The following is a 22,313-nucleotide window of genomic DNA, read 5'->3' as shown; positions in this document are numbered from 1 at the left end:
ACACACATATATATATATATGTATGTATACATACACATATGTATACATATACATATATATATATACATACACATATACTTTTGTTTCAGTCATTTGACTGTGGCCATGCTGGAGCACTGCCTTTAGTCGAACAAATCAACCCCAGGACTGATTCTTTGTAAGCCTAGTATTTATCGGTCTCTTCTGCCAACCACTAAGTTACATGGACGTAAACACATCAACATCAGTTGTCAAGCGATGGTGGGGGGACAAACACAGACAGACACACACACGTCATGCATATATATATATACATGACACACACATATATACCTACATATGATAGGCTTCTTTCAGTTTCCATCTACCAAATCCACTTGCCCAAGGTGCCACACAGAAGGGACTGAACCCAGGACCATGTGATTGGTAAGCAAGCTGCTTACCACACAGCCACTCCTGTGCCTATATATATATATATATATATATATATATATATGCTTCAACATGTAGAAAAGTACTCAATTAGCTAAGAGAGTACAGGAACTTAAAATAAAAAAAACCACAAAGCTTGTTTATCTTTTTGTCTTTTTAGAAGCATCTCTCGTTTAACCTTCCTCATTACCATATTTCTGTCAACATATGCTACCTTTGTTTCAATTAATTTTTAAAATAACGAAGTATTTAGTAAATTGACTTTCTCATTATTAAACTGGAGTCGAGAATAAATTGTCATGAAATTTTGACGGAAAATTATAATTTAGACCACTTTAACACAGTAAGCTTATGTCATCGAACCTGGGGTGGTCTCAGGCAGGTTGGTATCAAAAGGGTTAAACATTATCTGCTCAAAGAACAGCTGACAAACAGTCTTGTTTTCAGCCTTCATAAATGGCAGAATAAATTATTCCAACCAAGGAACTTTTGGTAGCTGTAATTACAAGATTTGTGATTTTTTATTTATTTCAAGATTTTATATATATATATATATATATATAGCGAGAGAGAGAGGTATGTGTCTGTGTGTTTACAGTTCTGCTATAAGCAGAATCAACAAAAAAAAAAATACTCCATCCAGTGAGAGATAAATATCATTTAGTCTACACAATTTACAAAAGAGCTACCAGTAGTTTTATGCTACATAAATCTGCCAAATCATTGTTGTGTCTCGAATGCATGAACCAACAAGTTATTCTTTTGTAAACTGTATAAAAAAATCATATATATATAAATATAATGTATGTATGTGAAACACACACATACATCATATATATATATATATATATATATATATATATACACACATACATGTACCCATAATTCGTCATTATCATCATTCAACATGTATTCATACATAAGGTGTATGTCTCTCTCTCTAGCTATAGACACACACACACATATATGCATACCTGTATGTGTGCGTAGGTGTATGTATATCTACCATCATCATCATCGTTTAACGTCTGCTTTCCATGCTAGCATGGGTTGGATGATTTGACTGAGGTTGGCGAACCAGATGGCTACACTAGGCTCCAATCTGATGGTATATATATATAAAACAGTAGACAAGCATATGTATATATCCACACACACACATGTATGAGACACAGTATACATATGGATGGGTATATGTGTGTGTGTGTTCCCGTATGTATGTATGTGTTATAATAGAACGAGAAAGGGAAGGCAAACTTTTGCCTACAATCCTCTTCATGTCCTCGTACACAGGGGAGATTAGGATCAGCATGTTGTAGAAGCCTGATAAATCTTATATTCAGTCCCACCATGCATGCTGTTGAATGAATGTGTATGTGTGTGTGTGTGTGTGTGTGTGTGTGTGTGTGTGTGTGCAAACAAGCTTAGGATGTGTCACTGTTTGTTGCTTTGTAAGTAGTCTCATTAAATAATTTATACATCTTTCTTTTCTTTATTATCATTATTTCTTTATTTTATCAATCCATCGGTTGGTTGTTTGGTTACTCTCTCTCACTCTCTCACTCAATCTCTCTCTCTCTCTCTCTGTTTCTCTCCTAACGAGTTTAATTTAGTGTGTTTTACTAACACGTTTCCATTCACCGGTGACATAGTTCATTTGGAAGAAAGTCTCCACGGTAACCTTCTTTGTTCCTTCTGGTTGTGCTCGAATCTCCTCGTTTTCACTGAGGCGTATACTAATGATGTCTCCTTGCTCAGGACACGGGTTAACTGCAAATGACACAACACAAAGCAGCATTAAATTAAATTACAATAAATCAAATTGAATCGTTAAGTTCATGTTTAGTATTGGCTGAGTTCACCTAACCCAGTGGTTCTCAACCAGGGTCCATACGGCCCTCTGGTGGGTCTATGTAAGATTTTATTGTGAAAATTTTATGTGCATCAACTCTTTACTTGTTTCAGCCATTTGACTGCGGCCATGCTGGAGCACCGCCTTTAGTCGACGCAAATCGACCCCAGGATTTATTCTTTGTAAGCCTAGTACTTATTCTATCGGTCCCTTTGGCCGAACTGCTAAGTTACGGGGACGTAAACACAAGCAGTATCGGTTGTCAAGCGATGTTGGGGGGACAAACACAGACACACACATACATATATATATACACACACACACACACGCATATATATATCTATACGACAGGCTTCTTTTCAATTTCCGTCTACCAAATCCACTCACAATGCTTTGGTCGGCCTGAGGCTATAGTAGAAGACACTTGCCCAAGGTGCCACAGAGTGGGACTGAACCTGGAACATTGTCCAACCCATGGAAAGCAGACGTTAAACGATGATGATGATGTATGTGTATATATATCTATATAAATATATTATATAGTGAAGGAGTGTAGCTTAGTGGTTAGGGAATTCGGCTCATGATCATAAGGTCGCGAGTTCAATCACCAGCGGTGAATTTTTTCCTTGAGCAAGACACTTTATTTCACACTGCTCCAGTCCACTCAGCTGGGAAAAATGAGTAGTACCTGTATTTCAAAGGGCCAGCTTTGTCACATTCTGTGTCACGCAGAATCTTCCTGAGACCTATGTTAAGGGTATGTGTGTCTGTGGAGTACTCAGCCACTTGCATGTTAATTTCATGAGCAGGCTGTTCCGTTGATCAGATCAACTGGGACCCTCATTGTCGTAAGAGATGGAGTGCCAGCGAACAAAAATGTTAAATATACACATAGGTATGCATAATGATGACGATGATGATGATGATGATGATGATGAAGGAGGACATTAATGATGCCAATGTGATTTTGACAATTAATGGAAGATGCGATAATAATATACAGACCTCGCGATCCTGCCATAAACGCTAGGATCAATGCCTTCTCTGGTCGAGTCACTTTATTGGATGTGCTGAACATTTCCTTGGCTTCAGAAACATGTTCTTTCTGCAAAAGACAACCAATTTGGAATCGTAAAAATGGTAACATTAAGAAACAACAATAACAAGACACAGATACACACACTTAGGTATCTCACCAAATAACGAGAGCAACACACACACACACAAAAGGTGGCGAGCTGGCAGAATCGGTAGCACGCCGGGCGAAATGCTGAACGGTATTTCGTCTGCCGCTACGTTCTGAGTTCAAATTCCGCCGAGGTCGACTTTGCCTTTCATCCTTTCGGGGTCGATTAAATAAGTACCAGTTACGCACTGGGGTCGATATAATCCCCTGTGTGTAGCCCTTTGTGGGTAGTAAAGAAATAACACACACACACACAAGGTGATCTAGAAGTATCATTGGCACATCAGACAAAATGCTTGGCTACATTTCGTCTGGCTCTTTATTCTACCGGTCACTTTTGCCAAACTGCTAAGTTACATGGACATAAACATACCAACATTGGTTGTCAAGTGATATTGGGGGGGAACAAAGAAAGATAAATATATACATATACATATGATGGTCTTTAGGTTTCCACCTACTAAATCCACTCACAAGGCTTTGGTTGGCCCGAGGCTATAGTAGAAGACTCTAGCCCAAGGTGCCACAGAGTGGGACTGAACCTGGAACCATGTGGTAGGGAAGCAAGCTTCTTACCACACAGCCATGCCTGCACCCATATTCACATTTATCCAAATTAATCATGTATTGTCTTGGAGCTTTGAGATCTTGAGGATGTAGTGGTTTATTTTTAGATTAACATTTGGCTAGCATCGACAAAAACCAAGCAGAATATTTTGACCAGATTCAGCAGGTTTAAACGCTAAATGCTTAAACATTAACAAAAAAAAAAATTTTTTTTGCACTGTTAAGAATTTCACACTATTTCAAATCGTGTTTTGGTGGAAATGGTTTCATTTTGCATTATCTCATAGCTTTGATGTCTTGATGAAATGATTGTTTATTTTTAGAATGAGCTTGTAGGGTAGGTGTGAGAGGTCTGATGTACCCAGCTTGAACATAAGACTTGTACAATATTTGGGCCAGATATGAATAATTTCAATGCTAGAGTTAACCACAGGAGTAAAGAAGACAAACAGCCCTCTCTCAACAAAACACAAACTCCGTTCTCCCCTTCAGAGTGGAGGTGTCATTTACTGGTTATAATCAATTCCTGGACCAGACAAAGTGTTATGTTCTTGAATAAAATGTGTCATTTCACAATGTCCCTGTCCACTCAGCTGACAAAATCGAGTAAGTCTGCAATGGACCGATGTCCTATCCAGTGGGGAATATATACAACATGGGAACTGGGAAAGTGGGATTATATGACTTAGCAAGGTGCTTTATCGTGGAGGCACAATGGCCCAGTGGTTAGGGCAGCGGACTTGCGGTCGGAGGATTGCGGTTTCGATTCCCAGACCGGGCCTTGTGCGTGTTTATTGAGCAAAAACACCTAAAGCTCCACGAGGCTCTGGCAGGGGGTGGTGGCGACCCCTGTTGTACTCTTTTGCCCCCACTTTCTCTCACTCTTTCTTCCTGTTTCTTGAGTAACGCTGCGATGGACTGGCGTCCCATCCAGCTGGTGGGGGAACACATACGCCACAGAAACTGGGAAACCGGGCCCATGATCCTGGCTAGGCTTTGAAAGGGCGCAAAAAAAAAAAAAAATAAGGCGCTTTATCCTTTATCGTCTCCCCATAAAAAAACAAAAAACAAAAAAAAAACTCCCTTCCCATCTTTGCCAAAAGCCCTCATCCCATCAAAACGAAGAAACAGCATATTTACCATCAGCAGTAATTTCTTTGGTTGTTGACTGTTCGCTGTTGACACTGTTGACGTGGACACAGTTACCTGTGTCGATGCTGTTGTAGAGGTGGCTGTTGTCGTCGTCGTGTGGATCTGGTTTGAAGCCTGGATGACAAGGGTCTGTGATTGGGTGCCAGCTGTTGCCGTGCTTGTGGTGGACAACAAAGTAGCCGACTGGATTTGCGACTGCCCGAGCTGCTGTTGTAACTGGAGCTGGAGGTTTTCTCGGGCCTGTGGAGTCGTGCTGCTGGAGGTGTTGGTCACTGCAAACAAAAGTGCAAAACGACTAAGTTTTAGAGAGAGGAAACAAAAGAATATACACCTATATATATATATACATACATAGGAGTGTAGGAGAGTGGCTGTGTGGTAAGTAGCTTGCTTACTAACCCCAGGGTTCCAGGTTCAGTCCCGCTGCGTGGCACCTCGGGTAAGTGTCTTCTACTATAGCCTCGGGCCGAACAAAGCCTTGTGAGTGGATATGGTAGACGGAAACTGAAAGAAGCACGTCGTATATATGTATATATACGTATGTGTGTGTGTATGTTTGTGTGTCGGTGTGTCTTCCCCAAACATCACTTGACAACCGATGCTGGTGTCTTTATGTCCCCGTAACTTAGCGGTTCAGCAAAAGAGCCCAATAGAATAAGTCCTAGGGTCGACTTGCTCGACTAAAGGCAGTGCTCCAGCATGGCCACAGTCAAATGACTGAAACAAGTGAAAGCGTATACATACATACATGTATATGTGTGTGTGTGTGTGTGTGTGTGTTACTGTCATCACTTAATATGTTTGTCTCTTTTAACACATGACATAAAATGATTCACCTCCACCGTCCCTGAACCGTTTATGGAACTCTTATCCTGTTCTTTTCTGTCTTGCAGGTTACATGGCAAGCTCACAAGTGCTAGCGGCACTCAAGAAAATCACCAAGTATACTCCGTAGAGTGGTTGGCAGAAAGAAGAACCCATGCCAAATCTTTAAAATTCTCTCTCTTACACAAGCATAACAGCTTCTGTATAGTTTCCCTCAACAAAATTTGACTTGCAGGATGTTCGTATCGGTCAACCCAAGATTGTGATGGCAGAAGACCCTCGACCAAATTTCTTTACAACTAGAGTTGATATCTGAGAGAGAGGACCACACAGTCGTAAAATGAACGTCTTAGCAAAATGGCTTACCTGATAGGATAGTAGGTCCAACTGGCGACCAAGCATTGGTGGTTGGAACATATGTGGGTGTGGTTGTAGATAAACTGTTTGTGGAAGTAACACCGACAGGAGTAGGTAATTTCTGAAAAAGGAGTAGAGGAAAATATATATAGTTCATTGTTGTAGAAAACTCTCATATGTACGTACATATTATATATATATATATATATATATATTTGTTTTGCAAGATTTTTGATGTGAAATCGTGTGTTGAAACAGATGTTGTTGTACTTGGGGATGGTCATATTGCCAGTTTAGCCAATAAAAACACACGCACTGTATATTTGGTGTTAATTTGCTTCAGCTTTATATTACATTAATCTTAATCTTATTTCGGCCAGAGTTCTTTCGTCACACTTCTGTGACCTCATCAGTGGTCCTTTGTTTCCTTCTTTCTTATGTGTGTCTCACCTTGCTAACTATCAGCCATTTTGTATTTCGTATTCCTATTGTATGTGTCTACGCATGCGTGTCTTTCAATGTGTCTGTGTCTTTTGTAAGTGCATGTGTGTATGGGGAGTGTCTGTATCACCTATATTCTGTTAATACGTGTTCGTTTGTATTTGTTTTTATTTATTTATTTGTTCATGTGTGTGTGTGTGCGTGTGTGTCTGTACCAGCACGCTGAGCAAGAACATAGAGGCTCAATCAACAACATAGAAATTAAAATCTTATCTACACATAGCAGTGATGCAGCACTTAGACAAATTACTGAAGCTACACAAATAATAGAAGAGAAACCTAGCCTGAATAGGAAACTAGAATGGAACACTAACACACACCACTAACAAAACACAAACCACAGCATGTGACAACATGTTACTCATAAACCAATAATAATATGAACAAAGTATAATACAATACATAGCTAAACAAATGGAATTAAACAAAAAAAAAACAAAAAACACACACACACACACATGAACAAATAAATAAATAAAAACAAATACAAACGAACACGTATTAACAGAGAATATAGGTGATACAGACACTCCCCATACACACATGCACTTACAAAAGACACAGACACATTGAAGGACACGCATGCATAGACACATACAATAGGAATACAAAATACAAAATGGCTGATATTTAGCAAGGTGAGACACACATAAGAAGGAAGGAAACAAAGGACCACTGATGAGGTCACAGAAGTGTGACGAAAGAACTCTGGCCGAAATAAGATTAAGATTAATGTAATATAAAGCTGAAGCAAATTAACACCAAATATACAGTGCGTGTGTTGTTATTGGCTAAACTGGCAATATGACCATCCCCAAGTACAACAACATATATATATATATATATATATATATATATATATGTATATATATATATATATATATATATATATATATATATACAGTAAATCCCAAAAAGAACAAACACGAAAAAACAACAGGAGCCAGTTCGGTGGCACTGGCAACAATCTCACTTGAAAGTCCTTACACATGCCACGGGCACAAGTGCCAGAAAGGCGATGCTGGGCACAGGTGCCATCCCGATTTCGCTTGCCCCAACAGGTCTTCGCAGATTTCAATGATGTGATTGTTTCATCGAGAATAACATTGTACGGTAGGTGTGAGAGCTGGGATTTGGTCAGTTTGAGCATAAGACAAATGGGAAAATTTTGGCCGGATATGGCCGGTTTAAATGTTTAAGGGTCAGAGTATGATGAGAGAAACAGGAGCAGGGGTCTTGCCATCAAAGGAGAAACATAGCTACCCCAGTCGGACAAGAATGAAGATGGTAGTGAAGATGTATAGGAGAACACCCTTAAGTTATACAAGAAGGGTGAATATAAGAGAAGTGGTATGGGTGGGTCGGTAAGTTCGCAAAAGTGCAAAACAAGGGTGGCAGATGTATAGGGATGGGGATTATCGGAATGCAGCAAGTGGTGAACATGGTGAATCACGAATATCATTTGAAAAGCAAGGGGTAACAAGTAGTTGCAGTTGTTTTTATAGAAGTAAAATTTCTTCATAAAAGCAAATAGAATAATGTTTTTTTTTCCTCATTGGCAATGCAGCTACCATTGATGATAATTTGTAAACAGCAAAACTCACCGCTAGAGCGGGTGTCACCAAACCAACAGCGTAATCTGGTGTGTAAGACGTTGTGGTTTCCACAGTTGATGTCGCTGCTGTTGCTGTTTCCTTTTCTTTCTTCTGCTGACCAATAGCCTCTTGATCTGAAAACAGAAAACATTTGCTCAGATATTAAATTCCAATGGCAAAACAACAGGAAATGATTCTCTAAATTTTACAGTTAGTTTTATATCTAATGTACATGATGGCAACACAAAAGCTATAAATATAAATACACAGCTTCCCCAACTTCAAAATTCAACTTTTTTAAATAAATTATTGCCAATTAATATGTCATAATTATCGTTGTTTAATGTCTGCTTTCCATACTGGCATAGGTCGGACAGATTGTTTTATATTCTTAGTTGTGGATATATGATTTTAACAAAGTGGGGGTACACAGATGTAACTTCCGACTATCAACATGCGAGACTCCAACACTTTTCTCCTGTGTCAATAAGACATGTTACTCTTTATAAGAATTCAGTGGTCATGGGTGGAACAATATTGATCATAGATTTGTTGGATGAAGGCTGACTTAGGTTAAAAAACTACAACAATAACCATATAATGTCCAACTCACCGGCAATCTTCTTCCGTCGTTTCGCTTCTTTTGCCCCAACAGGCTGTTCAGCAATTTCTATAAGCTGAAATTGGACCAAAATATTAGAACTACATATACTACATACACACATATACCATTATCGTCATCATCATTTAACGTCCATTGTCCATGCTGGAAGGCTACACCAGATTCCAGTCTGATATGGCATGGTTTTCTATGGCTGGATGCCCTTCCTAATGCCAACCACTCTGAGTGTAACGTGTGCTTTTACATGCCACAAGAACTGGTGCCAGTTGTCTAACACCAGTATCTGCGACGACTACGATTTCACTTGGCTTGATGGATCTTCCTTCTCAAGCACAACATATTCCCAAGATTCTCAGTCATTTGTCATTGCCACTATGAGGTCCAGCACTTAAAAGGTGCTTTTTATGTGCCACCGGCACAGGTACTGGTTACACAACACTGGCATCGGCCACATTGCCATATATATATACATATATAAACACACACACACTCACACATACAATTTGTTCCTACTGCCGTGCTTGAGGAGACCTATTGAGTCAAGTACATCAACATCAGCAATATCAAAATCAAATCAAATGGAAATTGTAGTTGTGAGCCCCATGCTGGTAGCACATAAAAAAAACACCATCTGAACGTGGCCGATGCCAGTGCTGCTTTGGGCAGTGGGGCAGAACTAGATAACAAGTTGTTCAATGGACTCACCTTGATGCCACCCTCTTTGCCTCGTAGACTTCCTGTCGAGGCAGTGGCACGAGGAGTGAGGCTGCTGCTCCGACTGAGACCAGTGCTAGCAGAGAGGAAGCAGTTGCTTGTTGATGGTGTTGTAGAAGTTGGTGTGGAAGGAGTGCCAGGAGTTCCCGCAACTGTCAGGGGATTGGCTGAGGAAGGACTTCGGTTATTGGTTGGTGTGGTCTTTGTAAATGCTAAAGAATACAAAAAGAAAAAAAATTCATACATAAAAATGAAGACACAGGAAAAGAAAAACATGATTAAACATAATCAGCATCATTATTTCACAGGTGTGGCTACGTGGTAAGGAATTTGCTTGTCAACCATATGGTTTTGAGTTCAACCGCAGGGCACCTTTGACAAATGTCTTATACTATAGCCCTGGGTTGATCAAAGTGGATTTGGTAAAAGACACTTGCCCAAGGATGAAAAGCAAAGTCAACTTCAGTGGAATTTGAACTCATAATATAAAGAGTTGGAAGAAAAGGCGCTAAGCACTTTGTCTGGCATTGGAAACAATTCTTCCAGCTCATCACCTTAATAATAACATTTATAATAATGATTTCAAATTTTGGCACAAGGCCAGCAATTTACTGTGAGAAGGTAAGTTGATTACATCGACCCCAGTATGCAGACTGAAAGACATTGGAATTGAAACTCTCATTGCTGACCTGAAAAGTACCATCCAATATTCTGCAAGAATCCTAAGAAAGATATACCTGCTAATTAAATTAGCATGCACTAGCGTAATAATAATAATAATGATAACAAAAACTCTCAGAGAGCACAAACCTCTGCCAAGGCAACACCAATTTTCTCTCAACGATTAGCTGGAGATGATTTTTAAAATGAGAATATCTGAAATAAACTCGACTGCTCTCACAAACGAGAATACTAAAAATGAACCCAACCGCTCTAAAAAAATTAAGTAAAACACAGGAAAAATAATCCAGAATCCTTGTCCAGTAACTGATCGATCCCAATGGTAGTCATGGAATGTGAAGGTGGCGATAGAACAAATAGTTTATCCTTATTCAAGTTAACAAATTCACCATTCAAAATAGTTACAGCCTAAAGAGAGATAATTGAGAAAGACTTGAAAGTTAACATAAGATTGTAACCATGTAAAGTAAATATAACAAATAATCCAGAATCCTTGTCTGGTTGGTACTGGATCGATCCCAAAATCTAATCAGTTCATGCTAGTCACGAGGCCAAAGTTCCCTGAAAGTTTCATCTGAATCCATCCAGTGGTTCTTGAGATATCTTGTCCATGGACAAACAAACGAACACGACTGAAAACAATACCGCTGTCTTTGCTAAGGCAGAGGTAATAAAATTATATACTCACTTGGATCATCGAGTTTTTTGGAAAAATTCCTCACTTTGACAGGAACTGTATTATTCACGTTATTTTTACGATTGTTGGCAACTTCAGTGGCTACAAAAGAGGAAGAAATAGAACTTAAGTTTCTGTATAAATGAGAAGTAGCCCGGGAGGGGAGGGGATAAACAATATCAAATTCACATACATGAACTGGCAAAACACATACCTTGTGTATGTGTGTTCAATATGTTTAAATTTCCATATACACACACACACATATTTCTTCATGTTGAAACATTAATCCCTGAACATTTTTTTTTCATTCTAACTTCGTTTTCTCCCCTCTAAATCCTTTCTGTTGAAGAGCACAGGCTTGAAATGTCAAAGACTTTTCCATTCTTCCTTAGCATTTAACAAACAAACCTGCTTGTTGTTCTTTCACCTGTCTTCGTCTCTTGTTTTCTGTAAATTTGAATTATATATATATATATATATATATATATATATAGGCGCAGGAGTGGCTGTGTGGTAAGTAGCTTGCTTACCAACCACATGGTTCCGGGTTCAGTCCCACTGCGTGGCATCTTGGGCAAATGTCTTCTACTATAGCCTCGGGCCGACCAAAGCCTTGAGTGGATTTGGTAGACGGAAACTGAAAGAAGCCCGTCGTATATATGTGTATATATATGTGTGTGTGTGTGTTTGTGTGTCTGTGTTTGTCCCCCTAGCATTGCTGGACAAACGATGCTGGTGTGTTTATGTCCCCGTCACTTAGCAGTTCGATAAAAGAGACCGATAGAATAAGTACTAAGCTTACAAAGAATAAGTCCCGGGGTCGATTTGCTTGACTAAAGGCGGTGCTCCAGCATGGCCGCAGTCAAATGACTGAAACAAGTAAAATATTAAATAGTATATAAATATATATATAACCGGCGAAAACTGCAATGACGATCTGGAACTCGACTGACAAAAGAAAGCTCCGAATGACCCATACTTGTTTGTTCCTGTCCTTTTATGTATCGTGTGACTGTCTGAATATTTTGCTTTGTTTTTTCTATATATATGTGTGTATGTGTGCATGTATATTAAAAGGAGGAATGAGACAATAAGGAGCAGCAGTTCAAATAGTGAAAATTTGGCATGGCTGCTAAGATATCCAACCTGTGATGGTACTTTTTAGAACTGGAGGCAAAAATACACATACACACAGAGGTCAGGTCAGATGTGGGGTCATGCACTGTTGCAACATGTTACTGCATTCATCATTTGTTGGTATATTCTTGTAGGTTGAGAATCAAGATATTGAACTTGGTGTAGGGGAAGATAAACAAGTTCAAAACACATTTGCACTAGACTAAGCACAAAAGGCATTGTTGATGCAGTTAAGAAAGATCACATGGAAAGCAGTGATGGGCAAGGGAAGTAACTCGTGTCTGAAGGCAAGGACCTGGATTATTCGCATGTCTCAATAACTTCTATTGCTTGTGTCCTCATAAGGTAAAGATATTCTTTCTGTAGCCAAGCAAAGAGACTTGGAAATAAGAGGTATTCACAGTCTCAAACTATCAAAAGGAGTGTCAGAACTAACAATGGAGCCTTACGTCTTCATTTAACCTGACAAAGATAGTAGCAAAATCTTTAGGTGTTCCACTGTTTTATGAAATATCTGAAGATACAGTCAGTCACTAGGACACTACTCTCTTGAATCCTAAAACTCATCAGGCTGGTGTTACCCAGTTTCCATGGTATTCCCCCTGGATAGGACACCAGTCTGTTACAGGGTTACTCATTTAGAGCTGAGTGTGTGTGTGTATATATATATATATATATATATATATATATGACAATTATTCGGTAGTCATGATAAAATCTTCGATAGAATTTTCGATGGCCAGATAACTGAAGAGATGGCGGCATGGGTTTCCGCCCCGGCATCCGAATAAGTGTCACATATTATTTACAGATAAATTCTTCTATTTACTTAATATCGAGGTCTCTTTCTTTCTTTTCTGGTCTTACCTTTTCTATCAATATATATATATATATATATATATATATATATATATATATATATATACATATATACACACACACACAAATATATATATATATAGGCAATTATGCAGGTAAACAAATAAGATACATCAAATATATTTGATGTGCCTAATTAGTTTGTCCCCATAATTGCCTCTATGCCCGCTCAACTTGATCCCTCTTATGGCGTTTCTTTACCTCATGGAATGATCCCTTGTAAAAACATTGGAGTCTAAGTTTGAATTTTTCGAGGACTACTAAGTGTCTTCTATATGGAGAATCTCTGGGATCTCATCTGTGAACTATACATATATATATATACACACACACGTATGTATAAAATCTCTCTCTCTCTCTCTCTCTTTATATATATATATATGTATATAAGTGTCTATATATGTGTGTACACACACACACACACACACACACACATATATATACACACACACACAGATTTTTAAAATTGGAAAATAAATTCAAACTTACATTTCTGCAGCAACTCTGCCCTTAAGGTAGCAGACTTGGGTTTTCGTTTCAGGGCAAAATGTTTCACAGGTTGAGGTAATTGGCCGGCCACAGAAAGCAGAGCTGTCTTGTTCAGGAACTGACATTCTATCGGCAACATTCGGTTATCGACATTCTTCCGTACTGGTTAGAAGAAATAACAAACAAAAAGCATTTTAAGTTCCTCGATTTCTTTTGATTATGACCTGGCTACATAAAGTAAAGCAGTGCCCATTAACCTTCCCACAAGACCCCTTCTCCCTACATTGCAACATTCAAAATAACACTGGTGACATTAATCAGAGTGATGCAATTGATGTTTCATGTTAGAAGAAATCTCTGCCAGGAATTATACCAAATACTATAGATTGCAGTGTCTGTCATCGTTATTATCATCATCATCATTTAGTGTCCATGGATACTAAATAATGCAAGTGCAAAATATAAGTTACTTTTAGAGCATACAATGGTCCTAAAGGTCAGCAATGATCTTCCTCGGTCACAAGTGGACAGCCATCATGCTAGATCACTAGCCACTAAACCTTTTTTCTATTTTCTCTCCCTGTTTATTTCTGTATTGCTTTCTGTTGAAGAGCGTAGGCTCGAAATGTAAAAGACTTTCTCACTTCCCGATCATTAAACTAATACATCTGTTTGTTGTTTACACACGCGTCTTCGTCTTTTGTTTTTTTGTAAATTTTTACTATATATATATATATATATATATATATACTTTATTTAAAAGCAGCCGAAATATAACAAAAGACTGTTACTCGGAGTTTCATGTTCCCGTTCATCGGACAGTTTTGTTATATATATATTGGCCTTGCGGCCAATAAAAGAAAGAAATAATTTCCTTTGAAATACACTGCAAGCACAGAAAATCATCATCATTGTAGGTAGAGAAAGAGAGAGTCAGACATCAGGAATACACCAACAACAACCAATAGCACATAAACAAACCAACACCAGGGACACTTACTTAAATGATTATGCAGAAGGACATACTAACCGACTTTCTTCAAGTCTGCAAGAATTTCAGCAAATGCACTGTTGTTCTCCAGATCAAGTTTGAGGGCACCGGTCTCTGGGAACGTCTGTAGAATTTCTGCAACAGTCGAAACCCAGTGGTCACTGTCACCTGATGCTATTGTTAGTATTTCTTCCATTTCTTTTTGCCACTGTTGGAAATAGAAGATAGTGAGTCAGAGATGAAGATGATGGCCACAGAATGAAACAGGTTCTGGGTGTTCAGAAACTTATCTGTCTGTTTGTCTGTATGTATGTAAAGTATAATCTGTTTAATATGGATATGGAATGAAAGAGCTTGTTATATATTGTTATCGAAATTCACAAGTACCAAAAAATTAAAATAAAATAAAGTAGATAAAAAACATAAAAAATAAAATTCAAGACATTATATTCACTGAAGAGTGTTATTTATTATTGGTAATTAAAACCTTCCATCTCAAAGTGATCAACAGAAGAGACTTCTACTGTGTGTGTGTGTGTGTGTGTGTATATATATATATATATATATATATATATATATATATATATATAAAACAAATAGTAAATGAGTATATGCATATATACGTACAGGTATGTGCATACTGACATCCACCTGTATGTATAGGTGCATATCCGGGTACAGGACATTGCAAACAAAACGTAGACAAGAAAACACACAAACCACTATATATATACACATACATGTATACAATATACATACAAACACGTATACATATATATATATACATACTGTGTGGCACCTTGGACAACGTGTGTGTGTGTATATGTTTGTCCCTCACTACCCACCACTTAACAATTGGTGTTGGTTTGTTTATGTCCCTATAAATTAGTGGATCAGCGAAAGAGACCAACAAAAACAAAAATACACCAGACTTAAAAAAATAAGTACTGGGGATCAGTTTTTTCAGCTAAACCCTTCAAGACACTGCTCAAGCATGGCGACAGTCCAATGACTGAAACAAGTTCTGTTCAGTGCCATCTTCCCATCTATATTTTGTGGCACCAGCACTGGTGAGGTTACTAAGTACCCACAACATAAAATCCCTCAAATTAGTAGGGCCTACTTTTGCATAGTGGCTGTGTGGTAAGTAGCTTGCTTCCCTGTCAGGCTACTGTGTCTGTTTTAACAGGGCTTACAACTGGATGCCCTTTAAGTTGATGGGAAAATGACACAGTCAAAAAATTTGGGCCCAAATGGAACGGACAAGCACAATCAATAAAAAAAACGGAAGCACACTGTAACCAGTAATGTATAAACATATTCAATAGTCTGGTCAACAGAGCAATATATAATATATATACATACGTACACAATGTCTCAGTTGAGGGATCTTGTCTTTCAGGTGCTTGGTAACCTCACCTGTGCTGGTGTCATGATAAAAAGCACCCAGTACACTGTGAAATGGTTGGCAATAGGAAGGGCATCAAGCTGTAGAAACCAAGCCAGAGACAGCAAAGCTTGGTGCAGACCCCTCACTCGTCAGTTCGTGTTGAACTGTCCAATCCAAGGCAGCATGGAAAAAGGGATGGAAAACGACAATTATCTCTCTCTCTCTCTCTTTCACACACACACCATCACCATCACGCACATACATGGGTGTATATTAGTTTTGTGAATAGGTACAGGGTGTTGGGACTTGTTATATAGAGCAGAGGCTTTCAAACTTTTTGACTTGCGGACCCCTTTATATTTCAGGCTTTACCTTAGGGACCCCCTTATAAACGCTTATGAAAGTTATACATAAATATTTGCTTAAAATAACATATATTTTTACATTTATTTATTTAACAGTATTTAACAAATAAGTTTATTGTCAATTAAAAGATTTCAATTAAAAAAACATATATAAAATCAAATTGACCATAAAACATATTTGCTGTCCAGGGACCCCCTGTGGTCTGCGGACCACAGTTTGAAAACCCCTGATATAGAGGGTAGCATCTCACAGGACCCATTAAAACAGTAAAACTCCATTAAGAAGTGCCATGCAATCCATGACAACATAGAAAAGCAGATGGATGTAAGAAAAAGTTATGATGGTGGTCAGTTAACGTCCATCTTCTATGCTGGCATGCACAGTTTGGCAGGAGCTGGCCTGGTAGAAAACTACACCAGGGTACTGTGTCTGTTTTTGGCACGGTTTTTGCAGCTGGCTGTCCTTCCTAACACCAACCACCCCAGGGACCGAGTGACGTTGATAAATAATATTCGTGTTTTTTAGTCATAAAACCAACAAAAAAAGAAAGAAAGAGGTATGCGTGTGGGGTCAGAATCGATTGGGTGTGTATTTCAGAAATATAGCTGATACTTCACCATCGATATGATAATTCAAAACACTAAAACCTGTTAAAAGCACTTGATCTGTCATCCACACAAACATCACAATACGTATTTTAACAATGATTTTGTAACGTGATTTAAAGAGGAGAATTTCCAAAAATTGAGAACGGAAATTAAAACAAAATAGATTGTCCTTTTTCTTTTTTTTTTTACATTCAGGAAATTCTATCTTTTAGAAATTCCTCATGTTAACATTTACAATTAGTATCTTTTACTATTTTGTTTTCAATTGAACTGGTTGCCTAAATATTTTATGCTTTTAAAATAAAACTTTTGCTCCGTCTTATAACAGTACGCTTTAAGGTCTACTGTTTAATTTTTGCCTGAAATACAACAATGTGCACTCCACCCACGCGACTTTGTTTCCTCATAACTTTCAGAAAAATAAATATTTTTTGAAGAAATTTTCCACAAATATCTTCCAGATGGGCTAGATGACGATTATATCAGAATTTAAGGTGAAGGAACAACACAAAGCCAAATTGATGGTCGCGCACACATATACACTAAAAACATCAAAATTTTTTCCAAATTTCAAGTTTCATTTTCTCTCTCTCTCTATATATATATACATGCAATGTGTATCAGTATGTATGTGCGCCCACCAATTTCTTCCCTTTTTTAACATTAAATTCCCATATAATTGTAATCTATAATATCTGAAAGGTACAAGTAGAAAATCTCATTAAAAAATATCCATTCTTCAGAACGTTATGAAGAAACAAAATCGGAGACGGGGCACAATTGTGTAGGTATGTCTTGTATTTTTAATGCTGTTTCTAATTAAACACTAAACAAGCTACCTAAATGTTTTTTTTTTTTTTAATATCCGTTTATCTTCTATGAATTAACTATGCTTCTAAAATTAAAGTATATTTCTCCTTCCGGACGTAAAAAAACATAGTAAAACATGATTGTGTATACATACATACATAATTATTTTCTGGAAATTAGGCCCCGATTCACAACATATAATCAAAATATGTTATTAAATATACATATTTAACAATATATAATTGCACATTGGTGTAGATCTCTCTCTTTCTTTCTCTAAATATAACGCGATTTAAGAATACACGAATATATCTAACGTGATTAAGGAGTACACGTGTATGTATGTATATATGTGATTTCACACACACACACACACACACATATATATAGTTGGATTTGTGTGCGTGCATGTACAGGAGTGTGTATGACTATATAGGTGGAGATGCGTGTGTACATGTATACGAATCATGTTTGTGTGTGTATGTAGACAATGAACTTATTGTATAGTCCTCAGGTGCATTGTGTATACACACACATATATATATATATATATATATATACTTGTGGAGAGGGTTGGATGTATCGATGTTTGTGCGTGCATGTCAAAGAATATATATATGAGTGTGGTATATATGTATTTATATCTATATAATTTACATATACATACACACACACACATATATACTTGTGGAAAAGGATGGATGTATCGATGTTTGTGCGTGCATGTCAAGGAGTATATACGAGTGTGGTATATATGTATTTATATCTATATAATTTACATATACACACATATAAATATATACATATCTATATATACACACATATCCACATAATGTCATCTGAAATTGTTATGTTTGTACACAAACCTCTTCTACATTTCTCCGAGGCAAATGAAGAAACGACAACATCACTTTCACTTTTACGTGAGGCTGTAACGTGTAGAAACATCCCTGGATACTCAGTAATTTGTCCCGGGACAGCTGAGAGCAGATGGTCTTGCCTGACCACAAATCGTCCGTCGAACCTAATTTGTTGTGAAGCCACAATGCAGTGTCTCCAGAAGCCATAGTGAAAAAAGCGCGGGAGCAAATACAAACAGTACTTCCGATTCGTTAAAATTTTTAATTCGCTCTTATGCAGTGAATGAAACCGAGAGATTTGATTGGATGAAAGATGTTTAGTGAAATGTATTTATTGTCTGTGAAATGGGATTTAAATTAAAAAAATTAATTTAAAGAAATTATTTCTTTTTTTAACGAGAGAATAATTTTTTTTTCTGTCTTCTTATAATTGAATTTTGTCTGTTCCTTTTTAAAGATTTTGTTTTTGCTTGCGTATGTTATAATTCTATTATAGGCAGAAAGCTAGAAATTTTAGAGGAGGAAGCTTAGTCGATGACATCGTCATATCAGTGCTTGACTTGCCTTTTTATTTTATCGACCACAAAACGGTGAAACGATAAAGTCGACCTCAGCGGAATTTGAACTCAGAACGTAGAGATCCGAAAGAAATACTATTAAGCATTTGTTCGACGTGCTAACGATTCTGTTAGATCGCCGCCGAATCGTAATAGCGATTTCTACCACAGGTTCCAAGTTGTATTAGGAGACCCTATAGTCGTTTACTATGCAATAGATCGGCTTTCCTCGTTAATTAACTGGGACTACTGGGGCACTTTTAAATTAACGTCGGCAGAAATTAAGCACAAGACTACAGTACCCAACCCTTTATCCGAAATTCCCAGGAATCCGGGAATACTGTGCATATCGTGGACATAGATCCTGTTTTTCGAAAATAGTTAATTTGTATACAGTGCTTTCAGAATAGTTTTGTTTTTGACTTTTTAAAGCGAATTAATAAATATCAAACCGACCCTACTTTAGAATTGTATTTATACCTGTATCTGTTAAATAAATAATTTTCTTTCTTTTTTTCTTCTTTCATTTAATTTTCATCCTATAAACATATTCTATATACAGTAAACTATGTAATATTTTAAGTGGATTAATAAGATATCAAACAGATGTGATTAGGAATTGTATTAATTTGATTATGTTAAATACAATTTAGCTCTTTACTTTTCAAAGCTTATTTTATATTTTAAGTATATGTTGTAGATATATTTTAAGTTCCAATCAGACTTAGGGTAACGTGGTAGTGGAACAGTGTAGTAGACAGGGCCATTAGAGCGAAGAAACAGGCCTGGAGGAATGGTGGTAGCGGAGAACTACATCAGGTAGCTGGAAGGGAAGCTAAAAGACAGGTATACTGAGTTACGTAGCCAGTTCGTAGTGTTAACATGTGTAGTATAATGCCTTGACGACTCAGTAAAAGGAGGAGGGATCTCTGTGCTATATATAATTAGACTACGTTAAAAAGTGTCCAAATTACAGGCAAACAAGTAAAATATCTGGAGCTCCACTGTCAGATCCATTGCTTTTTTACAATAGTGGTAGTGGTGGTGTGAAGGCGCATGGCTCAGTGGTTTGAGTGTTGGGCTCACAATCATGAGGCGGTGGGTTTAATTCCCTGATCGGCCCGTGTTCTTGAGTAAGACATTATTTCACGTTGCCCCAGTTCACTCAGCTGTGGAAATGACTTGCGACGTCACTTGTACCAAACTGTATCGGCCTTTTCTCTTTCCCTTGGATAACATCTGTGGCGTAGAAAGGGGTGGGTGGTATGCATGGACGACTGCTGGTCTTCCATAAACAACCTTGCCTGGACTTGTGCCTCGGAGGGTAACTTTCTAGGTGCAATTCCATGGTCATTCATGAACGAAGGGTGTCTTTACCCATTACCCTATGTACATATAATGGTATAGAGCGGGGTGGCTGGTATGCATGGACGACTGCTGGTCTTCTATAAACAATCTTGCCTGGACTTGTGTCTCAGAGGGGAACTTTCTCGGTGCAATCCTACGATCATTCATAAACGTATACCCGTTTCAGTTTTAATTTTATTGCGATCGGGACTATAATCAAAGATTACCAGCAAAGATCTTTATTACTCGCTTCAACCTTTAACTTACATTAAACAGGTACGTAAAAAAGACAACAACAAACTCATCGAAAAAGAAAAAAAAAAGGTAGAATTCAGTAAGGGGCGATAACTCACGAGGTTAAAAGATCCGCTCTTATATTTCCCAAGTCCAATAAAGTATCATTTGTCCTGCCGGAGTCGCGTGTCACAGCATGACGAGTCTGACACAACTGTATTCAGATTTAAATAAATTAAAGCAAAGCCAAGATTATGAAAGGGGGATTAAAGTAGCCAACAAAAGTAAGTCGTAGTCTTGTCGTTGTTATCGTTGTTACTATTATTATTGTTGTTATTTTTTGCTATGATTACATCGACCAATGTGCACCATATGCAGGCGCAGTTTGTGGCCGAATGGTGAAGACGTTCGCTTCCCATCTGTGAGGTTTCAGGTTCGACCCAACTGCGTGGTATCTTCTGAAAGCGTAATATGCATCATACACAACAATATATATTTTATATAAATCATAATCATAAGTTCCGGACAAAATACTTAGCGGCATTTCTTCCGGCTCTTTTACATTCTGAGTTCAAATTCCACCGAAATCGACTTTGCTTTCCATTCTTTCGTGTTTCGTAAATTCCACGTACCATTTGAGCACTGGGGGTTGAGGTAATCGACTAGCCCCACCCCCTCAACATTTCTGATCCTGTATCTATTGTAGGATTATTATTAGATATACATATATGCACATACAACAATATGTTATATATATATATGTATATGTATCATAATCTTAGCGTGCAGATCGCAGTTGGAGCAACGAACATTTTTACAGCAAATGATAAATAATAAATGTTTAAGTGAAGTTAACAGTTTTTGAGTGCATCGAATGGCTAACGTGTCTTCCACGCTGTAATTGTCTTAGTTTCAACACACGATGTCAGAACAAATATCACTTTCCAGGCAAGTAAGCACACACCTCCACAAACCACGATATTTCACCTTTATCGTTATATCCTTTTGTTAACTAAGTGTGATCCCTTTGGCGACAGTATATATATAATCTGTGTGTTGTGTGTGTATATCTATGTACACTACCAAAGTGATTCCGTCGAAATACTTGAACATATTGATAAAAATATGTATTAGTGATATTCTACAGCTGATATCGTTATTTGTATATCTCCTCCTCCTTGCCAAAAATATTCGTCTAATATACCGACTGGTATCTTTTTTTTTTCTTTTCTCACTTTTGGCAAGTGACAGGTTCACTAGTAATATGCACATATGTTTGTTTTGGAGGTGTACTTGTCTGGCAAGTGACTTGATTTAATACTGTGTGTTGAAACTAAAATAAAACACATATTACCTATTCAAAAACACACACACACACACAAAAAAAAAATTTAATTTCATTTAAACATTTATTATCTGGTGTTAAAATCTCTGTGGCATGAATTACAACCTGGTTTCTGACACGGTTCCACTCTTTATTACACACACACACATACACACACC

General features: G+C 37.6%; 2 protein-coding genes across 4 annotated transcripts in view; one reads left to right on the top strand and one right to left on the bottom strand.

The window, feature by feature from the left end:
- Positions 1 to 1,893: 1,893 nt before the first annotated feature.
- LOC106874145 (negative elongation factor A) lies at positions 1,894 to 21,052 on the bottom strand. Of its 3 annotated transcripts, none has more exons than XM_089339967.1 (11): positions 20,930 to 21,052; positions 14,678 to 14,846; positions 13,648 to 13,809; positions 11,152 to 11,241; positions 9,774 to 9,994; positions 9,060 to 9,123; positions 8,456 to 8,580; positions 6,360 to 6,471; positions 5,157 to 5,440; positions 3,269 to 3,368; positions 1,894 to 2,181 (listed from the first exon to the last, which is right to left on the bottom strand). In XM_089339967.1, the coding sequence occupies exons 2-11, from the start codon at positions 14,832 to 14,834 to the stop codon at positions 2,021 to 2,023; spliced, it is 1,476 nt and encodes a 491-aa protein (XP_089196093.1). In that variant the 5' UTR covers positions 14,835 to 14,846; positions 20,930 to 21,052; the 3' UTR covers positions 1,894 to 2,020. The 3 variants fall into 3 exon arrangements, with proteins under 3 accessions (XP_089196093.1, XP_089196091.1, XP_089196092.1); XM_089339965.1 differs by lacking the exon at positions 20,930 to 21,052 and adding an exon at positions 18,679 to 20,703; XM_089339966.1 differs by lacking the exon at positions 20,930 to 21,052 and adding an exon at positions 16,008 to 18,226.
- Positions 20,981 to 22,313, top strand: part of LOC106874148 (signal recognition particle subunit SRP72) — a 22,233-nt gene continuing 20,900 nt past the window's right edge. The window contains exon 1 of the mRNA XM_014921767.3: positions 20,981 to 21,094. Coding sequence (XP_014777253.1) covers positions 21,007 to 21,094 — 88 coding nt within the window. The 5' untranslated portion in view covers positions 20,981 to 21,006. The remainder of the gene's footprint in view (positions 21,095 to 22,313) is intronic.

This window comes from Octopus bimaculoides, chromosome 22, assembly GCF_046866305.1.
Source record: "Octopus bimaculoides isolate indiv1 chromosome 22, ASM4686630v1, whole genome shotgun sequence".
NCBI classification, from domain to species: Eukaryota; Metazoa; Mollusca; class Cephalopoda; order Octopoda; family Octopodidae; genus Octopus; species Octopus bimaculoides.
The sequence above is the reverse complement of the archived record's forward strand: the minus strand, read 5'-3'. Positions and strand labels throughout refer to the sequence as shown.

Excerpts from the sequence above, each read along its gene's own strand:
- LOC106874145 (XM_089339965.1), bottom strand. The coding sequence starts at position 18,879 with ATGGCTTCTGGAGACACTGCATTGTGGCTTCACAACAAATTAGGTTCG. Across the intron at positions 14,847-18,678 it reads CTCGGAGAAATGTAGAAGAG|TGGCAAAAAGAAATGGAAGA; the intron begins GTTTGTGTACAA and ends TATTTCCAACAG. Across the intron at positions 13,810-14,677 it reads TGCAGACTTGAAGAAAGTCG|TACGGAAGAATGTCGATAAC; the intron begins GTTAGTATGTCC and ends TCTTCTAACCAG.